The sequence below is a fragment of the Clupea harengus genome, chromosome 19, assembly GCF_900700415.2.
Source record: "Clupea harengus chromosome 19, Ch_v2.0.2, whole genome shotgun sequence".
NCBI classification, from domain to species: domain Eukaryota; kingdom Metazoa; phylum Chordata; class Actinopteri; order Clupeiformes; family Clupeidae; genus Clupea; species Clupea harengus.
The window spans coordinates 16,356,918-16,384,555 of NC_045170.1; the positions used below are offsets into that span (position 1 = coordinate 16,356,918).

Genomic DNA, 27,638 nt, shown 5'->3' on the forward strand with positions numbered 1-27,638 from the left:
GTATATGCACGCATGGTTTAATAACATTTATTCATTTTGAAGTTGCTTTTTTACCAACAGTGACTCATTATTGAGTAACAACAGTCATGCTTCAATACGTTAGGAGATCTGATTCCCAATAAGATCCCAATCAATCAGAGGGTATAAATCAGTTGAATTATATAATTAACTAAGTAATCTCATGTATTGCTGCTTCTGTCCTGCTGTTAAGTGCTCACAACCCTTCTGTATGGCACTTTTGCCTGGGCTGCACTGGTACCCAGAGTTCCTTAACATTCAGTGTGGGCATGCCTGGAGAAATTGGGGCTCCACAGCCGATGATAAGATAATAAATTAGGTTTAAACGCTGTGGCGAACTGCACACGCAAATGAAAGTGATTTAAATGGCAAGGCTGAGCATGAAGGATTAAGGGCTTAATGGCTGTGGCAAGGTTTGTGAAGGTTTAAGTACACCTTTTAACGCAAATTCAAAAACCCTCTCATACAATCAAAACCACCGCTAAACTTCCAACCTCCCTCTCTCACGCACACACACACACACACTACACTACACACACACACACACACACACACTACCTCTAACTGACTGTCACACTTTTATTTCCAACGGACAGTAAGCATGCAGACTTTTGTTTTGTTTCAAAAACGACAGACTACAAATCCACTCCGGAGGCCTTCAAGGGCCTTGAAAACGGCCCAAATAAACTCTGCAGCCTTTCAAGAGTGACTGCTCCTGATCCTCCTTGCGTCCGCCGGTCCGGCGCTGCCGTAGTGGAGTGGGGAGCCGATAGAGCCGCAGGTGGACGGCCTTGGGAGAAACCTGATCCCTAACACACACACACAGGCTCCTGATCGCTCACGTCTGGGCCCCGACTGCGGTGGAGGAAAGGGAAACCTATTCCCCAACCTCCACCCCCCCCCCCCCCTCCGCTGCATATATTTCACGAGTTTTGAAATCACCCTCAGTGACCTAGTGAGAACACAAAAGGAGGTGCAGAGGAGCAAGAGAGGGAGAATTTGGTGTGTGTGAATGTGGGTGTGTGTGTGTGTATATGTGTAGAGGGGCGGTGGGTGCGCACAAAAGCAAAACAGACACATTTCAAGAAACACCACGTTTAATTAAAAATGGTCATCAAAGATAGCAGGTAAAGGCTCTAAACTCTGACAAGGTTACATAAACAAAAACATAACTTCGCAGCCTGGTGTGATTTTTCATGAATACCAGTAGCGCCAAAGAATTAAAAGTGTGTGTGTGTGTGGCGGGGGGGATGTGTGTGTGGGGGGAAACAAGGCTTTCAGTCATTCAACTTCAAGGGAGGACACGAAACATAAATGTCTGGTTTGCTTTGCTGGACAGCAGTCTGGTGAAGCTCACAATCGCTTTCTTCTCAAATGTTGTTGCCTTTGGCATGATCCGGCGGAGTGTGTGTGTGTGTGCGTGATGTTTTTTAACAAACTGTCTGGCTGTCAGAGGATTAGCACTCCATCTTGATTGGCCTGCGAGGCAACTGTGAGCCGCGCAGGGCGGAAGCGGGCTGTTTCCCCCCCCCTGTTGGTTCCAGATCTGGGGTGGTGTTTGAAATTGAACCTGTTTATTTAACAGTGTCAGTTTCGGCAGAGGGGTGCCTGCAGTGTGAGCTGGAAGGAGAGAGCGAGGGAACGAGTGAGCATGTACACCAGTGTTCGAGTGGGTGTGCTGGAGCACTCTCATGACTTGGGAAAAAAGTGTGTGTGTGTGTGTGTGTGTGTGTGTGTGTGTGTGTGTGTGTGTGTGTGTGTGTGTGTGTGTGTGTGTGTGTGTGTGTGTGTGAACGAGTCTGCGATGGACTTGATGATTTGCCTCCTGCGCCGCTGGTCCCGAATCATGATTGGATGGGAGGTTTCTGGTCGTCGGGTGAGATCAGGTCATGGGCTGCCCCGGAGGTGTGAGGGCCGAGGGTCACTGTGGGGTCAGGTGGGGTCAGGCAGAGGAAGATGTTTAGGTGAAGAGGCGGACGGTGCCATCAGCCCCTGAGGAAAACACCCATGGTTGGGTGGGGTGGAACACCACATCCAGGACTCCGAGGTCGTGGGTGATGGCGTGACCCTTTAGAACCTTCACCGGAACAATGAGCGGGTTCTGCAACAGATCACTGCAGAAGAGAAGCACAGACACAACACACAGAGAGGGACAGAAAGAGAGAAAACATGAGCACAGAACGAAAAAAAAAAAAAACTTTGTGAAAACAATGTGGTTACAGCTTTATTTAGTCCCTTTTACAGCGCAGCTTCGCGTAGGTTATAGTTGAAATAAAACATAGAATGTTGGAAATATGGTTTGCAGTATCAACAGTTAAAGCTGGGCAAGGGGAAAAAAAGGAGGAGTGGAAAAATAACATTACATCCTCGGTTTGAATATAAAGAGATCTATTAAGGCCAGCTGATGAAGGGGGTTTGATCCAGATTTGTGTTGCTCTTGACCAAGCACGGATCATTACCGATACTCAAAGAGCATTCCTGACCAGACTGGCTGAATGATAGTCTGGCCTGTGGATATGCCCTGGACCACTGCCCAAAACACACTGAAATTGGAGGGTTGGACAGAGAGAGAGAGAGAGAGAGAGAGAGAGAGAGAGAGAGAGAGAGAGAAAGAAAAATGGAGCGAGAGAGAGAGAGGGAGAAAGAGAGAGGTAGAGAGGGAGAGAGAGAGGTAGAGAGGGAGAGAGAGAGGTAGAGAGAGAGAGAGGGAGAAAGAGAGGTAGAGAGGTAGAGAGAGAGGTAGAGAGAGAGAGAGAGGGAGAAAGAGAGGTAGAGAGAGAGAGGGAGAAAGGGAGGTAGAGAGGTAGAGAGAGAGAGGGAGAAAGAGAGGTAGAGAGAGAGAGAGGTTTCAAAGAGAACTAAGTGAGAGACAGCTGAATGAGAACGGAGCCATGGCCAAAGAGAGAGAGAGAGAGAAAACATAACAGAAAACAAGCAAATAAGACGGATGGTAAAAAAGAGAAAGGAAAAACAGAGGCTATGAGAAAAGGAGAAAGAGATGGAGCAAGCATGTAGAGGAAACGTGAGAATAACATGATGATCAGAGAGCAAAATTATTTATGACAGAAATGAGAGAGAGAGAGAGAGAGAGAGAGAGAATGACAGAGCAACAGGAGGGAGAGGTGATGGACACAGAGCAAGGGTTTAGCAAGTAAAGTAGAGATGCCAACAGCAGATGAAGAAGGGAAGGGGAGGACCACTCACTTGTACACCATGCCATGGCAGACGATGACACTCCCGTCATCCGAGGCCGAGGCAAAGAGGGGGTAGCTCCTGTGGTAGGCCACGCCTCTCAGGGCCTTCTTGTGGTGCCTGCGGAACGAGACCCAAACGTGACAGACATGAGCAAGACTTTCCCCTCCGGGCCTGGCTAATGCTACATCAAAACGTAAGACAGACAGAAAAAAAAGAAAAGAAAAAAAGAGAGAGAGAGAGAGAGAGCGAGAGACGGAGGAGAAAATCCACATCGGATTTCGCTGACTCACCGGAGTACTTTGTAAGGCTTGGTGGCCAAGTCCAAATCAAACCAAGTGAGCCGCGAGTCGTAGCTGCCGCAGATCACGTTGTCGCCTGTGGAAAATGAGAGCCGGGGATTGGATTATGGGATGTTCCCATCATGCCAGCTGTTTGCAGAAACATTCAGCATTGTGGAAAAACCACCTCCATTCGATGGACTAAACAAGCAAACAAATGAACAGCTGCCACACAATATTCAGAATCTAAGGCAGCATTCCACTCAGAAAGGTCCCTTAGCCTTGGCTCATTCCTAACAGTAGAAACAGCAACGAAGAGACAGAAAAACAGAAGAAAATCTTCCTCTGGATGCAACTACCTATACTGACGTCTAAAATTAACCCAACATGGTCTTCAATAACAAGTGCCATTTGGGGTTTCCTTCTGTGTGGTTACCACGATAACCCTGTAATCCCCACTTTGAGAAATACCTCCATGTTCTTCCCCTGCACACTGGACATACATTTAACTCTACCACTTAGTGTCCATTATCCACTCTTTCATTTAACCCTGTGTACGTCTGGAACCGTTTTTATCCAGAAAGACCTACACTATGATCCCCCACAGAGGAAACATCTCCTTGGCCTGCTTCGGAAGCTCACCTCCTGGGTGGATGGCCATGCTGGAGATCCACTTGCAGTTGGCCGCGAGCTTCTTGGCCATCTCCTGCTTGATGAGGTTGTAGACGCGCACGAAGCGCTGCGTGGCCACGAAGAAGAAAGGTCGCAGCGGATGGAAGGCCACGCACTGCACCTGGCCCTTGTTGCGGCTGAAGGGGTTCTGCGTGCGCCGCTTGCTCACCTGGTGGATGAGCACCTGCATGTTGTTGGTGTTGTCGGGCATGACGCTGGCCAGGTAGTCGCCCTTGCCGTGCCATGTGACCTGCCGGACTGCCTGTGTCGGTGGAGGGGAGAGAAGAGGAGAGAGGGGGAGAGAGACAGCAAAGATGGGTGGATGAAGGGAATTGGGGAGAGAGGGGGAATATAGGAAGAAGAAAGAGAGTATGGAAGAGAAATAGAGGTGGATGGGGGGAGACAAAACAGAGATGAGAGGAGTGAAGAGTACACCACATCAACACACTCTAAAGCATTCTGATGATACAGTTTAAATATCTCTGTTAGAGTAACACAGACAACCCCGAGCTGCACCGACATGGCGCGAGCAAAGAGGTCCAGCGGAGAGTGAATAATGCTCTTGAGATTAACACACAGAAAACCAGGAAATTGTATTTGGTTCCCCATCTGACTCTCGTAAAGTTCCTGGTGTTAGTCACACAGAACTAACTCAAGCAGGTACGTTCATATAAATACTTGGGTGTAATGATAGACCATCTGTTATCCTCGAAAGACCACATCAAAATTGTCTGCAAAAGGGCAAAGCAAATAATCGATTTTCTTTGCTGCCTTAGGTTTTTTGTGGCAAGTAGAACAAATATTCTTTCTTGTTTTACTTCTGTGATTATGAGTGTTCGACAGTATCGTACTTCAACATGGTACAAGTGTTTATCCACTACTTTAAAACCAAAACTGTTCCACCAAATAAATATTTGCTCAAAGGTTGAAGGCCAACCCCTTGAAAAATTCTATGAATCAGCCAATCATAGTAACATATTAAGGCTGGCCTTAATCATTGCCCCAACCATTACTTAAATAGTGAATACACATTTTTATCATCAAACCTGAGATACTGGGTACCATCATTTAATAGGGTTACACTGACGTGCTTTTGTGCACCAGTCAATCCTAAAACTAAATGTGGAGCTTAATCGCAGATCAAATGTAGATTGAAGGGACTTGACTATTGTCTTTTGTGATTGTAATGTTAAATTGTACGATGTATGCACCATTGTATCTTGTTCTACGATCTTTGTATCTGGTCTGACAATGAAGTATTATCGTCATCATCAAGAATGAAGAGGAGAGAAAGAACACAGAGCAAGATGAACACAGAGCAAGGGTTTAGAAGGGTTTAGCAATTAAAGCAGAGATGCCAACAGCAGATGTATGTCATCGTCATTGTCAAGAATGAAGAGGATAGAAAGAAGACAAGGAGAAGAGAGAAAGTAAGCAAGGGAGGAGGAAAGGTATGAGGGAAAGGGAGGAAGAGACAGACAGAAAGGAACTGAGAGAGAGCGAGAGGGAGGGGAAAGCAAAGCAGGTTGAGGGCGACATACCCGCAGAATGAAAAACAAGGAGGGAGTGAGTCACCTAAAACGGCTGGAGGTCGGGGGTCAATGTAATTCTGTGGTAATTTCATGGGCAACATAATCCAATTGTGACCGTTAAAAAAACCACCACACACAAACTAGCACACGTACGCACACACACACACACACACACGTTCAAAGGCTGTGGCTGAATTTATGATTATTATTATTAATGCTATCCTTGCTGTTTCTTGCAGGTTGCCAACTGGCGTGTGTGATTTTGTCACAGCCCCTGCTTTCTTTCTTCTCTCTGCACTTTTAATTGGAAACTAGATGTGTCTAAGATTTCTTTCCACTTGAGGGGGGAAAAAACCAAACCACAAAGTCTGGGGCTGAGAGCTTGTGAGATTCAGCTCACATGAGGCCTTCTAAGGAGACCAAAGGAAAAAATAAAGTATGTTGACGTCCTCATGCAACGACGTCAATAACGAGAGGGGTGTGAATAACGTGTGCTAATTTTAGAGGGTTTATGCTATAAATTCTTCTTCTTCCGTCAGTTAGCCACTCATTTTGGTGGTCTACACTAAAGTTACTTGAAAACACCATCCCAGTTAAAAATAAAACTCACATAATTGATGCAGTCTAAACTTCTAACTATATTCTAAGACAGCATCGACAAGTCCATGGTTCAGTGTCAGACCTAGAAGTTCTTTTGTGAATTTCTGTTGTGTTTGGTTAATTTCTTTTAAGATGTTTATGTTTCTCATACTCGAGAAATGACAAGCAAATAACAATGCTCATTGGATGGAAACCAGTCATGGTGGCATCACTAAAGGAAAGCCCATGTAGTGAGTGTGTTGTATGATGATTAAACTCACACCACAACGTCAACAACCTGTTTAATACAACGATTTGGAGCTTTGGAGTGTGTCAGTATCTCCTTCGCGTCGGACGTTACCACGACTTTGCACCTCGATAAGTTATTAATGTGTTTCACGGGATTCTCCTGTGTTGGAAGTCGTTTCGGACAAAAGCCTCAGCCAAATACCTTCAACCTAAATTTCTGATGTATGAAATGTCTGGTGTGCGATGTTACCTTCGGGTGTGTGAGCACCAGGCGGTAGCCCTGCTCGTGCTCCTTGCCCTCGGCGGTAGCCCACTGCACGGGCTGCTCACGGGCCTCCTCTGGCTCCTCGTAGGCAGTGATCAGCTGGTCCGTGGCGCTGGAGATCAGGCGGTCGCCCAGGCCGGGGTTCATGAGCACCACCGTCTCGTTACTGAGCGAGGGAGAGAGAGAAGCCGGGGTCAGGAGATTGCCATCCCTGTAGTGCACTTCTCCAGTTAGTTCATATGTAAATGAAATGCAGTGACAATAGGTTGAGGCCTGACGCAATTTAAAACAGCTATGAATACATATGCACCATCCTGGCACAAGAGTAAAAGAATTATTATTATTTATTATATCTGAAGCTCAGAGTTCAGGTCTTTAACATTATTGATGCAGAGAGGATCAACCGCAATTTACTATTCAAATTAGTCTACTACAGACTGCATATTGCAAAAGGCTTTAAGATAATATAATACCTCAAGATTCTACATCCAAAAAGCCTTGAAACCATATCCACTCTCTTAACACGGCAGTGTAAAATAACCACAGCAATTCATTATATCCATTTATCCACATCCATATCCATCATTATATTATAAAGCAATATGGCCTCTCATTGGCCCCTTAACATTAAAGTTGATCACAGGACAAAATGCCAGCAATAACCTAAGCTCTACTATTCACAATAGTCTACTACAGAGAATACTACATATTGTGCAATGTTTCAACACTGATCATATCTGGGACAGCCCGATAATGATTTATCCTCGGGTTAGTTTTTTTTCAAAATACCACTTAATGTTTCTCCTCATTTCACAGTCAGGATGAATCAAAGTAATTACTCCTTCAAGACGCGCACAAAAAAAAAAAGCGCAGACACTGAGTGTATTTACACAAAATTCAAAGTCGTTACAGCTTGAACCGTCTCTTCACTTAGGCTGTGGTTAACCTCTGACACGATACAGTAATTCGCCTGTCAGCGCTTGCCTGATCGGAGAGAAGGAGAATTTTTCATGGGGTAAAAAAGCAAGGGAAAAGGAAAGAAGGAGAGGAGAGGAAAGAAAACTAAACGAGAGAGATATAGCATAAGAAAGAGAGAGGAGGGGTGAGAGACAGGGAAAGGTGACGGAGGACTTCGGCGTAAATCTTCAGAGGTAATGTAATACGAGTGTATGACTGCTTTTACAGTTATCGTTATCGCAGTCGTGTCGAGAGAGGGGAGCGAGACAGGCGAAGAGAGAAGAGAGAAGAAAGAAAAAAGGGGAAGAAGAGACAAGAGAGAGAGATGACAAGAGGAGACGGGGGGGGGGGGGGGGGGGTCCTTACAACGCCACAGCTACCAGGCAGACGGCCGGGTTGGGGCTCCAGGCGACGCTCTTGATGGGTCCGCCCGCCTCAATGGTCTTCATGCAGCGCGCCGTGTTGACCTCCCAGAAACGCACGGTGCCATCGTCCGAACCTAAAGAGTCAGCACACACACACACAGGAAGTAAGAACAGTCAGTTGTGTGCAGAGGATTCCAGTGGGAGGATCATTAGTCAGTTATATTTAACACGAGGTGACCGAATGTTCTAGGATGTTGTCCCAGTTCCAGTAAAGTAGGGGGGAAATAGTTTAGGTAGATGCAAGACTAATACTGCTGTGAGTCAGGGATCCCAAGAGTCGAGTGCAGGAAGACATAGAGAGAGAGAGAGACAGACAGAGATGGAGAGAGAGAACCAAAGAGAAAAAAAACACAAAGAAAGCATGCAGAGAAAAAGAGAAACAAAATCCTCGTGAAACTGTTCTGTAGCGAAGAGATGGCCATACATATCCAAATCCATATTTGATCTGGCTGTGTGGATCTGAGCGAGTGTGTGTGTGTGTGTGTGTGTGTGTGTGTGTGTGTGTGTGTGTGTGTGTGTGTGTGTGTGTCTGTCTGTGTATGTACGCAGTAGCCAGGCCCCTGCTTCTGTATTTATGTTGGCAGGCAGGCAGGTCAGCATGCGTATGGAAGCGTCTGCTGCGGACCGTGGTGCCGTGCAGCGCAGCGCAGCACTCCGTCCGTCCGCCATCCTCCTCCTGACATGATGATGCAGTGAAGGGGCCCTTTGCACAATAACAGCATTCTGTGGGCTCCAGATGCCTCCACCGACAGGGGCCCCTCTGGCCCTATAACTCATCAGCCTCTGGCTCGCCTCCGTCAGCTTTGGCTGATCTGCAGTCAGCTCTAGAGCCAGGGCCCAGTGCTGGCTATTCGCAAACGACTGACCTCTCGTTGCAGTTCAACCTGCCAAGCCCTCTGGTGCTCGCTCTCTCTCCCTTTGTCTACGAGTATAATCTCCTGCTGTATCGCAGATATTGACGTTGCATGTAGAAATGGGGAAGGCCACTTGTTAAAAGCCTTATTTATACTTTTTATACCTGCACGGTTCGTAAACGCGTAAAAACAACATGGACAAGAAGGGGAATAAAACTGAGACGAGGAGGGCAGCGGGCACGGCCACGGCCACGCAGAAGGGTGGAGTGGCACAGTGTAATAACTCTGTCAACCATAATCACTTTTTAAGTAGTGAGCGCCATGCGGCGACGGATATAGAAGGGCCGGGACAGCCCCTAGTGAGTGTGTGTGTGTCTGTGTCTGTGTGTTTTGTGTGTGTGTCTGTGTGTTTTTTGAGCATCCATGTCTTTGTGTGTGTGTGTGTGTGTGTGTGTGTGTGTGTGTGTGTGTGTGTGTGTGTGTGTGTGTTTGGGGGGACACACACTGAGGGAGGGCCAGTTAGCGTGGTGGCCCCTGTCTGGGCACAACATAGCTGTGGTCGGCCAAAGTGGGGCCGTGCCGTGAGGACGTCCCCTTGGAAACACGCCACAGCCTCTTGTTTTGCGACATGGAGGCAATGGAAGTCGGACATAAATCTTACATGAGGCCTACGGACATTTGGCATATTAAAACTCCGGAGGACGTTGCTGCGACGAATAAAATCCAATGATCTGTTAAATAAGCGCAAGTCCGGTGTGAGTCAGAGGAGAGGATTGGTGGGTCTGCTGGTGACTCGGCTGAGGTCTCTGATCTGCCCATAATTAGCGCCATTCTTCTACAAATGACACACAGTAAGAAACGCTGACTGCCGCTGACCTCCTCGTCCAAGTGATGACTCCAACAATGCGACGCGACACACTAAACGTTTAAAAGATGATGAGAGAGCATAACGAGATTGCTCACGGTGAATGAATGTCTGGAGTGAGCTAAAATTGCTGTCTGTGTGTGTGTGTGTGTGTGTGTGTGTGTGTGTGTGTGGATGCAGTCCTTTAATTGGTGTGTGTGTGTGTGTGTGTGTGTCAAGGCAGGGAGTTTACATGTGTGTCAACATGTTCACGAGTTTATGTGGATACAGGTGCATGTGTGTTGGAGTACACATTTTTGCCATGTATGTGTGTGAGCGTGTAAGTAATGTAATGCCTGTTGTGTGTTTGTGTATGTATATGTAGGTTTGTTTGTGCATGTGTGCTTGTGCGTAGGAGTGTGTGTTGTAAAAAGGTATGTCTCTTTGTCTATGTCTTTATTATCAGTTTATGCATATATCTGTACATATCTGTCTAAGTGCATGTTCAAGTTTGTGTTTGTACACAAGTTTACTTGCCTCAGTGCATATTTGTGCATATATGGGTGTGTGTATATACAGTTTACTTGTTTACTTGCCTGTTTGTGTGTGTGTGTGTGTGTGTGTGTGTGTGTGTATGTGGAGCGCTGGTGTGTTTTATTGACATGCTGAGGCCTTGCCTCTGCTGACCCATCCGCTCTCCCCGCACTGGCCCACTAATTTGTAGTTGTGTCTCTAAGCAACTCTGTGGGATTTCTTCTTTCTTTTTTTTCTCTCCCTTCCTCTCTCTCTCTCTCCCTCTCTCACTATCACTCGCTCCCTCTCTCCTTCACGGATGGGACTCAACGGAGTTGGCTTCCAAGGCCGTCCACAGGCCGCAAGCCAGGCGGCCAAGCTTGTTCAGCGGAGCGAAAGTGTCTCCGTCCACGAGTCAAATCCCCAGGCAAATCAGCCGACGGTGGCTTAATCCGTGTTTGATAAGAGCACGTGCCATGACGACCTTGTGATGAACACAGACACACAGACAAACAAACACACAAGTACATACACCCTGGTCCGACACACACATGCTCACAGGACATACACACGCACAGGCCTACACACGTACAGGCTTACACACACACACACACACACACACACACACACACACACACACACACACACACACACACACACACACACACACACACACACACACACACACACACACACACAGAAGCCAGTCCTAATTCCCGGGTGTTGCTTAACTAACCAGCATGGCAATGAGGCCTGAGCATCTGTGCCAAGCCCAAGGCTCTGGGATGAAAAAGGCCACCACTGGTCCTGCTGTGGCCACATCATTAGAGAGGAATGCTTGTGCAGAGGGACCTGGCCTGTGTGTGTGTGTGTGTGTGTGTGTGTGTGTGTGTGTGTGTGTGTGTGTGTGTGTGTGTGTGTGTGTGGGGGGGGGGGAGTGTGAACGTACACACAGCTCCTTAACAGCGTCAGGCTTCTGCGCTTCTAACGCCTTTCGAGCGTGTCGTGATCGGCTTGGAATGTGTCAAAAGACGAAGAAAATCATAAAAAAAGGCTGGGGGGGGGGGGTCTGGCCTGATGTGTGGAAGTCTTGTCTTAGAGAAAAAATTAAGGAGGGAAAAAGTTGTACAACACAAATGACAAACTGCTTCAAATGTAATTTCTGAAGTACTTAAAAAACTGCCATTGGCCTTGTATCTTCCTAATAAGACTTTCCAACTGGCTTTGGGCTTGTCTTGCTCTTTAATGATTACTGTGCTTGGCTCTGGACACATCCAGACAGACCCAATAAGAGGCCCTGTGATCACGCCACACTAGACAGGGACACGGAGGGCCCACGGTCACCCCATTAAAACAAAAGAGGAGCGATATGAAAATAATTATTTCTGAGAGTTAAAAAAAAAAACTCACAATAGAAAAACTAATTTGGGGAGGGGCATGCATGTTTCGGGGGTGGGGGGGGTGTATGGGCTGAAGGGGGCTGGCCTGTAATTCCTGGGAGGTTGTCAACTGCACATTTACTGTGGGAAAGAGCCTTTTATTACTGGTTTAATATATTTTACAGCAAGACAAAAGAGTGTCGCTGACTGTAGTGGTTTTGCATATGGCCTTTATGAAGTCCTTTGTTATGGACGGCTTAGCAGATATTGCCACCAAATTGCCGTCAACCACCCCGCTGCCACCCCCCCCCTCCCGCACTACACCCTGTTCCCTCCCTCTTCCCGCTTTCTCCTTCTTTCCCTTCCTCCCTCTCTCTCAGCTCCATTTGTTTGTCAGGGAGTTGCCCGCCATGCAGCTGTGTGAACAGAACACACTGGCCTCCACCTGCGCTTTGTTTACAATGGCCAGAGGTAATGTTGATCACCACTCAACCACCGCATTCAAATTGAATAGGCAAATCCAACCACATTTTCATACTATTAAGAGATCATTTCGCTCCTGTGGATTTGGGATTCACCACAAACGCCCAACACTATGGCAAACAAACCACACAAAGCTCTTGCACCTGAGAGAAAGAGAAATGTATATATTAATATCTATTTATAATGCTGTTTGTCAGTCTATACGAGAGTTTTCCCTCCCTCTCCTAGCTCCCTAACCTCCTATGCCAGGAGGAGTTTGGTGGGGGTTAAGGAATGGCACTGTTGGTTGATTCACACACATACGGAGTGGAATTGAAGCCCCGTCATCTTTGGGAATGGGGTGTAGGGGGTAAGCGAGGCTTATGCTTAATGATGTACAGACCTCACTTCCATCTTTCCATCCTTACAGATAGGCCAGGAAATCCAAGAAAGCCCTTCATGTTGGCTGTTGACTGGTTTTTGTCATCTCTGGAGCCAAACTCACCAGTGTGTGTGTGTGTGTATGTGTGTGTGAGAGCACGCGCGCGCGCGAGAGAGAGAGAGAGAAATAGAGAGAAAGAGAGAGAGAGAGAGAGGGAGGGAGGGAGGGAGGGAGAGAGAGAGAACGGACAATGTGAACTCCCCTGACCCTAGCAACCTGAGCGAAGGCTTTCCATCTGATTTCCCTCGAGCGGCTCCCAGAACGAGAGCCCGGCTGCCAGAAGCCATAAAGCCTTCCCCCACCAGCCCCCCCAGAAACGAGAACTCTTGTCTAGGATGAGAGCAGATTGGTGGTGGTGGGGGGGGGGGGAGAGAGAAGAGACAGACAGATCACGAGCTCACTGTGATTGATTTATCCCCTTAGCCAGGTGCCAGCGTGTATGGGAGCCTTCACTGGCCGAGTCTGCCATCATCTTCACTTAGTCATCCCCCTACACCCCCCCCACACACTTCAATAACCCCCCCCAAAACACTCCTCATCCCTACCATCAAATCCAAGTCCAATCTCTTACATCTCGCGACGGGCTGCTTGTCTCTCTCGCCCCCGAGATCTTTTCTTGGCGAGGGAGATCTTTGGCCATGACATCATGGCGTGTGCTTGAGGGCCTGATTTCAGCAGCCAGTTAGCTACCGCTGGGGTAATAACAGGCCAGCGCTAAAAATGAGCCACGCAGGAGAAAAGGGCTTCTGACAACACAGGCCTAGCAGCGCCAGACTTGAGGAGGGGGGAGGGGGGTAGAGAGGGAAGCGAAGAGGAAGAGAGAGGAGGGAGAGAAAGGGGCTATGGAGAGAGAAAGAGGCAGAGAGAGAGAGAGAGAGAGGAGAGGCACAGTGAGAGAGATAGGGAGGGAGGGTGAGTGAGGCAGAGAGGAAGATAGAGGACTGAGAGAGAGAGAGGTAAAAAAGGATAAACACTAACCTGACACAAGCCACTGTCCAGTGGGGGACACACTAATACAGCGCACGAGGCTGGTGTGACCGCGGTACACCTGCAGAGAGACCACAGACAGACACGAATTAAAACATACGCTGGATCCGTGCAGCAGGCAAACCCATTCACACACCTAACCATCCAGACTAAGGCCTGGTCCAAAAGAGAGAGAGGGGTGGCGGGGTGGTGTGGGTGACCTTGCCGCTCGTCTACTATTTCTCTCATTAATGCATCGCAAATCCGTGCATCCCCGTCTGCCCAGACCGGCGGAGAGGAGACGAGACAGACGGGGTCGGCGTTTGATTTAACGCCGCTGCTTTTTATGGAGACGTCCGTCTGAAACCGGAGATCGGCGTGAGACGGCTGCGGCGGGGGCTGTCTTGAGCCGTGCGCTCAGGCTCCGCGCCGTGCCACCTCTTTAACAGGAAGAGCTGTGGTCTGTGACAGCAGTAAAGCCTTCATACAGTCACCCTCCGACCCCCACCTCACTCTCTCTACGTCTCCCCTCCCCCCCCAAATCTGGACTCATCTCACTGTGAGGGGCCTCGCTAAGTGGAGTTTGGTGACTTGGGGGGGCTCTTTGGGGGCAAAAGCAGCGCTTTTGGCACTTACCAGAGACTGGGTGGTGGGGAAGGGCTGGAGGTCTCTGGGTTTGGGCAGTTTGGGAATGAGGTCCTCTGGGTTCACATTCACCTGGGGAGAGGAAGGGGGAGACATGATGAGAGAAGAACAAGCAAAGGGGGGGTGGGGGGGATTTAGAGGCAGGATGAGGGAGTAGGGAAAAACAAAGAAGGGAGAAGAGGAAGAGAGAGAGAGAGAAAGAAAGAGAGACAAAGAGAGAGAGAGAAAAAAGAGAGAGAGAGAGAGAAAAAAGAGAGAAAGAGATCGAGAGAGAGAGAGAGAGAGAGAGAGAGAGAGTGAGAGTGAGAAAGAGACATAGTCTGTGATGGAGACAAAGAGAGAGAAAAACACAGACAGAGTAAGACATGTGAGAAATACAGTGACACAAGGAGCAAGGGCCAGACATGGACATCCAGACAGAGAAATAATGAAAGACAGAAGGGAGAAACAGAGAGAGACACAGCAGAAGAATGCAGGAGTAGATTTCCCAGTAACAGTGATTACGTAGTGACGGACACGGCCATACCCTCATCTTGCGTTGGCGTGGGCACAGGTAAAGGTCGAGGCAGCGCTCAAAGCGCTCATGGATGAAGCGGGAGAAAGAGGGCACGGCACGCAGGCAAGGGTACTTCTGGGGCAGGAAATTCAACTTCCTGTCCTCAGGATCCTGCTGCTCCCACGCCAGTTTCTGGTCAAGAGGATAACAGTTAACAACAGTTGAACAAATCACTCACCAAACAAATAAATCGAGAGTCAAAAACATACAGACACACACACACACACAAACGAAAACTACAGACATGGTAGATACTGTAGTCACTGAGGTATGGGTCCAGAGAGCAGTGGTATTTATGGAAACTGAAACACTGGATCTCTGCGGTATACAAACACTTCTATAACGTCACAAAAAGTAATGAAACGAAACTCATCAGTACCTCCTCCTCTGAGAGCAGGTACTCTGGCGGAGGGTTGTAGGACTCCTCGTGGCCGGGCAGCCTGCTCTTGGGTGCGGGCACGTGCATTTTGTGGCGCCCCAGGATGGCGTTAGGGTCCTCCTTCGCCCACAGGTCGTAGTACTGCGGTGTGGTGTCCTTGGGCTTGCGCGGCTTGATCCATCCCATCTTGATGGCGTGGACCATCTTGCTCACCTGCAGGGGTGGTTATCGTAAATAACGACAGGGATCAACCACCTGGGATGGTGGGGGTGGGGAGGTGTTGGGGTGGGGAAGTGAGCTAAGCTGAGGGTGTTTCAGGGGAACATGCGAGAATGCAGCAGTGTCTTGAGTCAGACGCCCAGCACATATGAGTCATTTTAAGATGCCATAGCTCCGCAGAGAAAGGATCAATTACACACGAACACTGCGCAGATGGAGACGAAGCAGACCTCGATGGATGCGTTTGGCGTCGGATTCTGTGCACGCCGACTCCAAGCCGCGGTGTTGTGCGTGTTTTATTCGCGCGAAAGGAGGTTTGGGGGGTCTAATTTCTTTAAGCTTCCAATTTTCTGAACCCCATTACAACAGAATTTCAACACCACTTCCACTTTAAAAACTATGTGGGAATCATTACGGCTAATGCAGCACATGTGGGAGCAGTTACTGGCCAAACGGCTTGAAACATGAACATTTTTATTTCATTCTGGCTAGATTTAAAGTAAATAAAACTATAGGATTCCAGTGTAAAAACCTAATATGTGACAAAGCCTCCTTAGAGAGTGTGAAAGACAAGAGTCTGAGCGAGAAGGAGAGATAGTGAGAGAACAAGAGAGCTGGCCGGGGAGCAAGAAAGAAAGGAAACAGGACTCACTTTTTCTTTGTCGAGTAGAGAGGGGATGAAACTGCGCTTGTCCATTGGCCTGTTGGTTACCGGATGAATCATGGTCTCGCAGGTGAAGAAGTCCACAGCAGGCTGACAATGAATAAATGAATGTGGGAGGGAGAGAAAGAGAGAGACAGTGAGACTTTCTAGGGAAGCATAGGAAAACACACTCACTACTAATATTGTTATAGAAAGACTCAAGCCATATGGCAAATAAGAACATCTGGGCAAATAATCCCAAAAATTACAGACACAACATAAAACTCAAGAACACGCCACTTGGGACACAAGTCTCTACAAACAGGTGGCTTTGAGTACCGCGTCCATCGTCTTAAAAATCCTGTCATCCACTATGTTTATCATCCCAAACCACAATGATCAGAGACAGACCTGTGTGAACTGACTCATGTTCTGTTCTGTCTTTATGAACTTCAGTGCTAATCAGATGCGAACCTCATGAACCTCAGAACTCAGTGCTAAACTGCAATGACACAATACTGCAGCAATTAGCACAGATTGCTTCAGCAAGACGCTAGCCACACTATGCTAGCTCCTTCTCTTTTTTTCCTCAATCCCCTATTTACCAACAGAAAGGTAAAACTTTAAGTTTACGATGTCAATAACCAATTAACACCAGATTTTCTCAGCAGGCCTACTGTGGCACTTTGTATACAGCCATTAACGCAAACCTCTGAAGCTAATCTGGCTAGCACACACAGGCAGGACTGCCATTGCCCCCCCCCCCCCCGTAACAGGGCTAATTGCAGGGACGTTAACTCTGGGTGCCTTCGGCTCATTTGTCAGCGGTGGGAGCAGACTGGGTTTGGGTTCTGTGGGTGCCTCGCGGAGAGGATAATGACCCAACTGAGGTTTGTTTTCTTCAGCGCTATGCTAGGTCCATTATCTAGGAGCTCATTTATATGTTTCTGTTTTTTTTTTTTTTCTGTCTTTTACACAGTAGTTAGAGGTAGACCGCAAAATGAGCATTACATTCTTTTGGTGATGCCATTGGTGATGGTTTGTTGTTTGTTGTTGTTGTTTGTGTGTTATTAAGTCTCTCACCTCATACTCATTGAAGTTGACGTCACCAAACTGTCCTCTCTGAAGGCGATGCACCAGGTCAACCTGTTCATCCGAGAGACGAATATCTGAGCCTGTTGTTTTATCATGTACAGTGCGCCTGTAAAGATGGAGAAAAAAACATTAATTAATAGAAAGAAAGTAAGAGCCAACAGATTCTCAGGAGTGAGCAAATAAAGTCTGTCACATCAAGTCCTCATCGTTAATGAATAGGATCACTCTTAGAGCAGTGATAGTGTTCCATTCTCCCTACCAGTAATCAGGGTTCTCCATCTTGTCCAGGAACTCATCCAGCTCGTCCTTGTTTCGGATGGGTTTGAAGATCTTCTTGCCATCCAGGTCATAGCCAATGTGCGGGTAGTCCTTGTACCACTCCATGGGGATGTTACCAACAGTATTGCGGATATCCTGTGGAGTACAAAGACAGAAGAGAGACATTAACACTTAACAGGCCTTGGGACGTTTGTGAGAATGAGGGTGTCATTTAAGCTTAGGAAAGTACTTCTCACAGTCAAGGATCAATGTGTACAGCAAAGAATATAAAGGTGTTAATTAAACTCAATGGAAACCTATAAATGATTCACAAAGTAACAGCAGAATGTATTAAATCTTTCAGGGTGCTGCTTTCAAATGAAGCCCATGGACTTGGTGTTGTAGGACTCAATTGGACGGGTAGTATGACGTGTGGCTCTTTTGATGTGTCAGTCATAGGCACAGACACACTTAAATACAAAATGGCTCAGACACACACACACACTTCCCAAAACCCTGATCTCACTCACACACACACACACTTTCTCTCATTCTCACACACAGTATTGTAGACACACACACACACACACACACACACACAGACCGGACACACACACACCAGCCAGACACACACACACACCAGACACACACGCACGTACAGGCTGGTGGTCCTCATTTCCGTCAGACGTTTTGTCTGAGCCACAACGTGCTCTCACACTCATCATTCTCCACTTCTGCTCCTTCCTCTCTGTGCTCGTGTCGCTGCATGGATTAGGCCCCACCAGCCCTCCCCAACTACACAGGTGCACCCTGGGTGAGAAACCCGCAGCGGTGCTTAAAGCGGAAAAGTGGAGGGAAGCGGGCAAACAACCCCACTCCTCTGCCTGCAGCCATTTCACTCAGTCAGTCGCTACACTGTGCTATGATACCATTATACTGCCTCGGCAGCTATTAAAACAAACGGACACAGCGCTTGGTCTGAAAATAGAGATTTCTTTGTCTGAGAAACAAGGCAGAGACATACACACATAAACCCTCTCTCTCTCTCTCTCTCTCTCACACACACACACACACAGACTTACACTCACACGTACTAGACAGCTGAAAGTTCTCAGAGGTTGTGGTGTTGCTCTTTAAAGTGGGAGCCTGCACCTGTGAGTGATTTCAATAAAAACACCCCTACCATATCCAATTAGGAAAGAGTGGGCAGCCCAGTCACGCTTTTTCTCACAGCCCCGGCCAGCTGGAGGAACCCCTCCCTCAGGGCACCCGTCTTCAAAGCCTTCCCCCCCTTGCAACGTGCCGGGCGATAGGCTACCGGCTCGGGCCCTTGTTGTTTTCCTTCTCGGCTTTCTGGAAGGCAATTGGTCGGACAAGCCGCAACGAGGCCTTTGATTGGCCGCTTCTTAATTAGCCTTTCGAAATGCTTCACCATGTTGCTTGGTGTTATTCTGGGATGTAATGTCTAGCGAGAGAATACGGTGCTACATCTTGTGAAGGGAAATCCAAACTTTTTTTTTGGCTCACAGGCAATCCGTTGAGGTGTTAGTCCACTCTGGTTGTCTGGAAGCAGGTTTTGAAAAAAGGAAAAACACCAAAAGCAAAAAAAGAACGAGGCCTAATGTGATATTTCCTGAAACACAACCCAACGTACAACCGAGGAAAGAAAGGACGTAAAAAAAGACAGACGTACAGATGTTTGGGTGACCTTTCAAAAGGTTACAATAACAAGATCCTCTGAGAAGAGTGTGGCAAATCCCCTTTAACATACACCATCATTAATCTTCTGAAGATAATACACATCTACACAAACACGCTTCTGTGCAGGCCATACAGTACAGTACTTGGTAGCACAATCCAAGTATGTAACTGTCATCCACCGAACAGTATTTGGTCTGGGCTGCATTAGGCTGGAGATGGAGTTAGGCTGCAGATGATGACACCCACCTGCCAGTGACCCAGAGGCACATCAGGCCTGGCTGTGACTGACTGAATGCCTCCCAGACTGGGCCCGGGTCCGTGGAGGATAGCAGACCCCCAGACCAGAGACAAATGTTACTTTTCACCAGCTCCAGGAATCACACCGACTTCTGGGCACGGAGTCTTGTCGGCGTCTGCCTGGGGCTCGGGTTACACCTCCGAAAAGGCGCCTCGGCCCCCCGCCTCTCCTCCTATGGCTCAAAGGGAGCCTTCTTGGAAGACCGAACGCTACTCGGTGGAACAGGGAAATTTGAGAAAAGATACCGTGTGCACAAGACGTATATACAGTCGAGCGTTTATGATTCTTTCTCTCTTTTCGCCTGTCTCCGCTCTCAAATTACTCATAGAACGTTCCGGCGTCAGTGGCTCTGCTCCATCAGTGCCTCCATTACCTGGCAACTGAAATAAATCCTAAAGACCGGCGAGGACAGCTCGGCTGGACGCTGCCAGGGAACGTCTCGTCGAGAGCGGGACAGCGTTTGACAGCTGAGAAAGAGCAGCCTTGAGGCTCAGACAAAAGATGGTCTATATCACAAATCTCAATTTGGGTCTGAAAAGTAGCAGCCTGTAAAGCATATTAAATGGAGCATACAGAGAATGGAGAGAAGAAAGTCAGCTTGGGGAGAAAAGAAAAAAAAAATCCTGAAGGACTTCTCCTGTTTGGAGAAAGGGGGGGACATTTCCCTGCTGCCAGAGTTTGACACATGACAGAGGCCAGTCGGGTTGGTGGTGGGCAGTGGTGCCGTCTGTGATGTCCCTCTCCGTCCCAGCTGGACAGTCTGTCTAGGGCAGAGGTGGCAGCGGGGACACGTGAGGGAAAGATGGAGGAAAGGAGGGATGGAGGAGGGTAGGGGAAAAAAAGAGAGAAAGAGAGAGAGGATCGGTGCAGGGGAGACATGCACACGCAGATCCGTGCACCTGCTTTCAATTCCGCAGCTAAACAGAGACTTTATTAAGTGTCAGTCAGGCAGCTGCAGTCGGGCCGGGGCAAAGAGATGTGGAGGGAGAAATGAGCCATTAAGGGCTGGACTGGACAGGGGGGGAGGGAGGGAGAGAGAGAGAGAGAGAGAGAGAGAGAGAGAGAGCGAGCGTGCGAGAGAAAGCGAGTATGAGAGAGAGAGAAAGCGAGTGAGAAAGAGAGAGAGAGAGAGAGAGAGAGACAGACAAAAAAAGGAAATGCCCCCTGATGTCTGCTCTTCAGCACACAAGTTCTTATCAGGTTGCTGTCTCTGCTGTCTGAGCAGAAAGGGTGAGATGAACTGAAGAGTGACTGGGATGACACTCTTAACCAAAGCCAGCAGCCATGGGCTGCAGGAGGGCTTGACTGAAGACAGCCTAGCTGGTGGTCTGGGCAAAAGGGGAAGAGGGGAAGAGGGGTGGGGGGGTCAGGGCAGCGGCACCGGGTGGGGTGCAACCAGAGGAGCGCTTTACGACGATTCTACTTGGACGCTTTCAGGGTGAAAACGAGTCTCTTTACGGGGCGACATCAAACAGACAGCAGGGCAGCGGGCGGACGAGCACTCCCTCGTTTCTCACAGATCTCCGGGGACGGCGCAACCTGACCCCCCACATTCTCACCGGGGGCTTCCCATAAAGAGGGGCCAGTGAAGGCCTGGCGAGGTGGGAGAAGGGCCACACCAGGAGCAAGAGAGGCCCCAAATTACAGGGAACATCAGCCCTCTCCCACCCACAGACACTTCATCCAATCAGTCACCAAGCCGTCAGCAGCACTCCCAAACCAATAAATATAAATTATAAAGGACAGACACATGCTCGGGGAGGATTAGACTTTAAATGTTTAAAGGCTGCTGTTAGGCCGTGGCGTTTAACCCCCCGACACTGGTTTGCGCTGGCAGTTATCAAATAACGACGTGGAATAAAAGTTTGATGAAATTTAAAGAAAAAAAATAATACAGAAAAGAAAGGCACTGTAATTAGGCGGAGGGAACGTGTCAGGCAGCCAAGCCCAGAGGGAAGCGAGGGCCTGAGGCCAGAGTTCATAGAGGCGGAACCCGTCTGGTCTTGCCGGGGTATTATTGGCGCGAAGTGGCCCTGGCATGTCAGTGGTGCGGTGGCACTACAATGGCAGGTCCATCCATCAAAACAGCTGCCGAGCCCTCAGAAAACCCCCAAGCCAAACAAACACCGAGAGCGGTGGCGCTTTGCAGAGAAAAAAAAAAAAGAGAGAGCGAGAGGGAAAAGAAAAATCAGTAGGAACCACAGCGTGAATGCCGGTCTGCTCAGCACTCTGTAGCATTTTGGGCAGTGAAGGAGGAGGAGGAGGAGGGCAGGGATTAAAAAGGATGCTGCTGTCAAGAGCAGCTGCGGCGGCGGGCAAAGAGGAAAACCCTCGGCGAAAGTCCTGCCTCCTCGCTTGCGCCGCCGGGAGTGTGGCTCACATTTTCCGCTCCTCTGCACCGCTGACCTCTTCCCTAGGAGCGCCCGGATTCCTTGGCTCTGGGAATATTGGGAGGATTGCAGCATGGAATTTCTGCAGAAGCGTGACTTCATCCCTTTCGGTCACAAATAATATAAAAAATAAATAGGAAAAAGTGTATGTAAACAGAGAGCGAGCGAACTCTTAGCGCATATCTCCCTTCAGGTGGGCCTCCCAGATGGTGCAAGTGGGAGGAAATTCGACAAGAGGGGATTCTAGAGACACTGTGGTGAATGCTGATGTCAATTCTAGCCATGCTGAATTTGATTATGGATGGAAACCAGCACTAAGCTCAGCAGGAAGACACTTGGTATGTCCAAGGCTGAGACAGAGAGAGGGGGAGAGAGAGAGAGAGAGAGAGAAAGAGAAAGAGAGAGGGGGAGAGAGAGAGACGCCCACACAGTCGGAGAAGGAGGGGATGATGAACACAACCTGACGGAGGAATTTCTCTCAATCAAGCGAGTCCATAACCCAAGGTGTTTGGAGACGTGAGGTGAACTGGAGCCATCTCAAATCCACGGGTGTTGTGTTCCAATTGAGAAAATATTACACACGGACATCTGCACACCATTTGCTTCTGTTTTGCTCCCAAGAAATACATGGCAACTGATGGAGTAAATACATAATAAGGAGGTGATATTCAAGAGAGGCTACTCCTGAAAAATGGATAGTTCCATTTATTTTCAAAAAAGAATCACAAAAGTCCAGCAAGAAAAAGAAAAACATTGGGAAGGAGGGATGTCTAGACGATAAACACAAGCACATTTGGTTTGCATCTGACATGACAACTTAATGAGGCATTGCCATTTTCCCGTGGGGTACAACACAGTTTAAGGAGATGGATTTGTGATTTAGATAAACACTACTGGTGCATCTAACATTTCTTCTTAACATTCCGGACAGGATCCCAGAGTTTTCGTTCCCTTGTCTGACAGACAGGAGTTACATCACATATGTACCCATCATTCCCTGTGAGAGAGCGAGAGAGAAAGTCTGAGAGAGAGAGAGAAAAGCTCCATATTGCTCACAACTACTTATTTAAATACGGGACTATAACCTGAGTCTGTCTAGACAGCGGGAATAGCAGACTGCCTCATTGCTACCAAATGCATCAAAGTGTTCAAATGAGGGTTCAAACGCCTGCTTTCCATTGGACTGGTCCAAGCCACAGTGAAGAGACAAAACCAACATGAACACAGCTTCTACAGAGTAAACAGAATAATGACGTACGCCGCAGATTTTCTTTTTTTAATGACCAGCCTCGGATTAAGAGTGTTCCAGTACGTTTATGCCCTTTTAAAAAAAAGAAGTGCCACATTAGGTGGCAGTGACTTAAAGCGGGAGCAAGTCAATGAGGTTTCTACCTCTTAAGACTTTCTTTGCCATATGTTTGCACTTTAGGGATGACGCTGTCCGATTCCTTTGGGTCCTGGAGCTGGGCTTGATCAACATTGTGAAGCACCGTTTCAGTGATTCAACCTTCAGACAATGACTCAGTATGACTCGTACATCAAGGACAGTGAGTTTGTTGACTGTACGAATCGGACTCTGCAGAGAGATGCTTGTCTGTGGTGACTTAGACCAGGCAATCAAACCACCATTAAGAGGCCTAGAACGTCTCCTCTTCTTTTCTGCTCTCCCTCTCGTCTCTTTTCACCTCTTTTCAAACACACCTCCTTCACCCCTCTGCCAATGTGCAGTCACTTGGGAGCACTACCGTGGAAGTTGTTTTTGGACCAGAAGCCACATGCCTGGAAGTGTAGCATTCCCAGCTCAGTGGCTGAATCCTGGAAGTGGAAACGACACACACACACACACACGCACACATACATACGCGCACACACACACAAAAGGACTTCTCGAAAATAGTTTTCCTGAAAACATCCAGAGCACTGCACTGGCTACAAGAAAACTGGCAGACAATTTTAGACGGCATAGTCATGTCCTGGCCCTCTTTTTCTTCAGCATACAGCCGACTCATTGCCCATTTAGTCAATTACCCTGGGGGCATGCCCAGTTCCTTCTCAAAAAACAAAAAAAAAACATTAACTGGGCAAGCACTTGTTGTTCCTTCAAAGACTGTCGTAATGACCAGGATGCCCCATGGGAATGAAGGAATGGACGGTTGGATGGAGGCTGGAAGTAAGGGAGTTTCGTGTAGAGTGTGGAGTGGAGTACGCGCATCTTTACCCATTCACACCATCTCCACTTTTCCACAGCAGGTATTCTCATAACGGACCCTCCATGGCCGAGCCTCCATGGACCGCTCTGTCTTCAAAGACATGCACAGGGGACGAACACACGTTATGTCTGAACATCCTGTCCCACGCTGTTCTGACACAACAGGTCGAAATTACATATGTATGGTGAATTCGATGGGGAAATCCTACGACACATTTTTACCCTTTATTGACAGAATTATTATTAATCTTTTGCTTTGAAAGGACAGTCGGTAGACATTTCAAGTCGCATGTAACCACGGGACACCCAACATCACCAAAGTATGACTGATGCACTAAGAGCTTAGCCTTTCGTATGACAGTTTGTCAAAGTCAGTTGGCACAGCGCATTAACACGTCGGGAGATCCAGAGGGGAAAGGGAAACCTTTATGAAAAGCAGAAGCATCAGGAGCGGGCGCCTGATAATGCCTTAAACAGCTGGGGGGGGGGGGGGGGGGGGGTAGAGAGGGAAAGAGGGCTTGCGGATGTGGCATTTTGTCTGCAGCTTTTGTGGTCCAAGTCCTTGGTCCCGGCACAAGCACAGAGGTCTATTAGCAGGTGTGTTTGATATTTCAGACATTTATGGATGTGTCTGACCGGCCCTGGAGATCCCTACGATGTAGGAGGAGAAAAGGAAGAGAGGGGTGCTATAATGGCAGTATCGAAGGGTTTAGCATTACCACACCTGTACATGACACAGACTGGGGAACACATCTGTTAGTGTGGCCATGTCGCAGAAGCGAAAGCCGGGGAGATCCCTTGGGAAACAGGACCGCCTTCACCTGCCCATTACTGTTACTTTGGATCACAGTGGCCACCAGATCCAGCCAACAGATGGTAATAAATAAATAAATCTGGCGCAGGGCGAGAACCAGACAGCGGCATTCAAATGTGACCAAGGGAGGGATTTTCATGGCCGAGACTTCAAAAGCACCAGTTGTGTAAAGGTCTTAAAACTGAGGGGCTTGTTAGAGTCTTCTGTTAACAGCTGGGGAGGGAAGCTCAGCGTGTCTGTGGGGTTGCACAAGTTCTCCCTGGGAGCTCCCCCTCTGACCCCCTGAGCGCTGATAACAGTAAACTCATCCGGGTCGGCATGCACGCACGCAGGCAGCAGACCCGATTGCACATCATGAAACGCTTGGGGCTTGAAGCGAGCGAGATGGAAAACCACCACATTTCTGCTCATTTTGTTTTCCATGACTGAAACACAACTTTTACATTTTTATTGGTAGGAGGATTTTTTTCTTCTTTTAAATGGGACTAGTAAAAGAGGGACATGATTGCATGACTTCATCATCTTCCGGCCACCCAGTTCCTTTTGTTGGGTGCTGACGTTTCACTGAACCCTGACAAGGGGCTCATAACAGACGGAATTGACCAGTATCCTAGAAAGTGTCGGACCCTAATCAACGTCTAGACACATCCAGAGTGTCCCTGTTAAGACACTGGATGGATGGATCTCATGACACCATATGTGGCTAAACTTGCATGACTACATCCATATAAAATCCACTCAAGGGTGGATGAGGGATGGACGAAACAACATTTCTAAGTGCACATCTACAAAGAGGCCTTTGCTCGGAGTATGGTCATGTGCTGTATAAGCGATACGACAACACATGACTGCATGTGGTCTTAAAGTGCATGTGGGAGCCTCAAGTATTAAGTGCTTATTCCTAATGATTTATGAATGCTCCTGACATGGCGTATTTATTTTCCGTTTGCAAAAAACTGGTTCAATTGTGGTGGCAGAGTGGCAGAGCTTGGCAGGGGGAGCTCGCTTTCCCTGCGCAGAGAGGGGCGGGTCGATGGGCTTTTTACCTCAGCGGGCACCATTCTGAGGTCTGCTGTAGGGAGGTATTTATTAAGCCCATTCCATACAGAACTGGGCATCTGAGTGGCATGACATGCCATCTGCAGACACAGCAGACCCTGAGCCTCAGCACCCGCAAGTGTAGCTTTGCATTTCCCCCTAATGGGATCATTTATAATCCAAGTAATCTTTACCCCTCTGTGGAATCCAGCCACCTCTCCCCACTTTCCACTCAGCGGGTCCAAGCAGGGTGATGCGCCTGTCGCAGGAATGCATGCGAATGCGTGGCTGCCTTAGGAGACTGTGTGTGTGTGTGTGTGTGTGTGTGTGTGTGTGTGTGTGTGTGTGTGTGTGTGTGTCCAAAAGCACGCGCCTGTGTGGGTTTTCGTGAGTGGCAGCAGCACGCATCCCATAAGCGATGCCGCTAACAGCCACCGCTAACAGGCTGGTGGAAAAATCCAATTGGAAAATGACTGTGGTAAAATGTCCAAAACCAAGTATCCTGCATGAATATTATAAGAAAATAAGCGGGGGCTGTAGAAACACTCTGGTGCAAAGATTTTCACATCATGCCTGTACTTTGCCCAGTGCACTACAATTCAGTGGTAAAAACCCATATTTTTGTCAGGAGCTTAATGTCAGAACAATACATATTATAAGGGGATAGGGGTGTGGGCACACTGAAGTATTGGAGTTGAAAACCTCATTGTAGTACATGGCTACTGAGCACATCCTCCTAAAACTGGACGACAATAAATCATGTATTGCAAAATATGCATAAGTGTGTATGCATGACATGTTAAAGTAGTCGCCATGTCAATATAATTTACAGTCCCTTTAAAGTCCATGAAGGGTTGGACAATTAACAAGTTGACAGTGCATAGCCAGATGAGAGGTCACAAACGAGCGCTTCTCTCTCTTCTAACACATGGAACAAACGCACCAAGAAGCCATATTTCTCTGCCTCTCTTTGTATTTCCAGTCTGTTTATATGCTTAATGCTCTGTAAATGCACCCGAGAGAAAACACGCTGTAAAAACGGAAAAAAGCGGGTAAAAGAGCACACGTTTTAACAACGGAAAACTCGGAGCAAGAGCAATTTCAAATGAGAACAAAAGGCGAACATAATTGTATTCCACCACCCCCCTTTTTAACTTTTCCCCCCCTGCTGTAACCTCCAGATCTCCCCTCCCATTCTTGAGCGAATTAATTGAAGTCATCATTGTGGTGACCCTAACAGGTTCTTTCTTTCCCTTTCTCTCTCTGCTTCTCCCTCTCTTTCATTCCGGGCTCCCAGGCGGGGCTGCAGCTGCGTTGCGTCTGTGTTGCATTAGGGGACCGGCAGCAAGCGCACGGCTGAAAGCGATACAGGGTTCTTGCCTTCCCTCAGGCCTGTCCAGACAGCAACACCCCCCCCTCCCACCACCCCCCCGCCCTCCGACAACCCCCACCCCAGCCACAGCCCACGCACACATCACCGAATGGACCGGACAGCCAGCCAGCCAGCTCACTAATAGCCCCCTCAAACAACACGCCACAGCCAGGCACTGGGGTGGTGTGTGTGTGTGTGTGTGTGTGTGTGTGTGTGTGTGTGTGTGTGATGGGTGGGCATGAGGATCCTCAACTCCTGACTATTCTCGCCAGCGACAACCCCCCCCCCCCCCCTCCAAACATAAATAAATAAATAATACTAGAATAAGACAAGAATGAGTGAAGGAGGCCGTTAGTGACCGTCCAGGGAGGAGCGAGGCGTGGGGTTGAGA

At 48.2% G+C, this 27,638-nt stretch overlaps 1 protein-coding gene across 1 annotated transcript in view; it reads right to left on the reverse strand.

Annotated features, from left to right (window-relative positions):
* Positions 1-1,097: 1,097 nt before the first annotated feature.
* Positions 1,098-27,638, reverse strand: part of bop1 (BOP1 ribosomal biogenesis factor) — a 55,176-nt gene continuing 28,635 nt past the window's right edge. The window contains exons 4-16 of the mRNA XM_012818317.3: positions 17,427-17,581; positions 17,156-17,273; positions 16,082-16,183; positions 15,211-15,423; positions 14,802-14,963; positions 14,267-14,347; positions 13,643-13,712; positions 8,112-8,244; positions 6,774-6,954; positions 4,134-4,425; positions 3,504-3,588; positions 3,223-3,330; positions 1,098-2,132 (exon numbers count right to left, since the gene is read on the reverse strand). Coding sequence (XP_012673771.2) covers positions 1,979-2,132; positions 3,223-3,330; positions 3,504-3,588; positions 4,134-4,425; positions 6,774-6,954; positions 8,112-8,244; positions 13,643-13,712; positions 14,267-14,347; positions 14,802-14,963; positions 15,211-15,423; positions 16,082-16,183; positions 17,156-17,273; positions 17,427-17,581 — 1,854 coding nt within the window. The 3' untranslated portion in view covers positions 1,098-1,978. The remainder of the gene's footprint in view (positions 2,133-3,222; positions 3,331-3,503; positions 3,589-4,133; positions 4,426-6,773; positions 6,955-8,111; positions 8,245-13,642; positions 13,713-14,266; positions 14,348-14,801; positions 14,964-15,210; positions 15,424-16,081; positions 16,184-17,155; positions 17,274-17,426; positions 17,582-27,638) is intronic.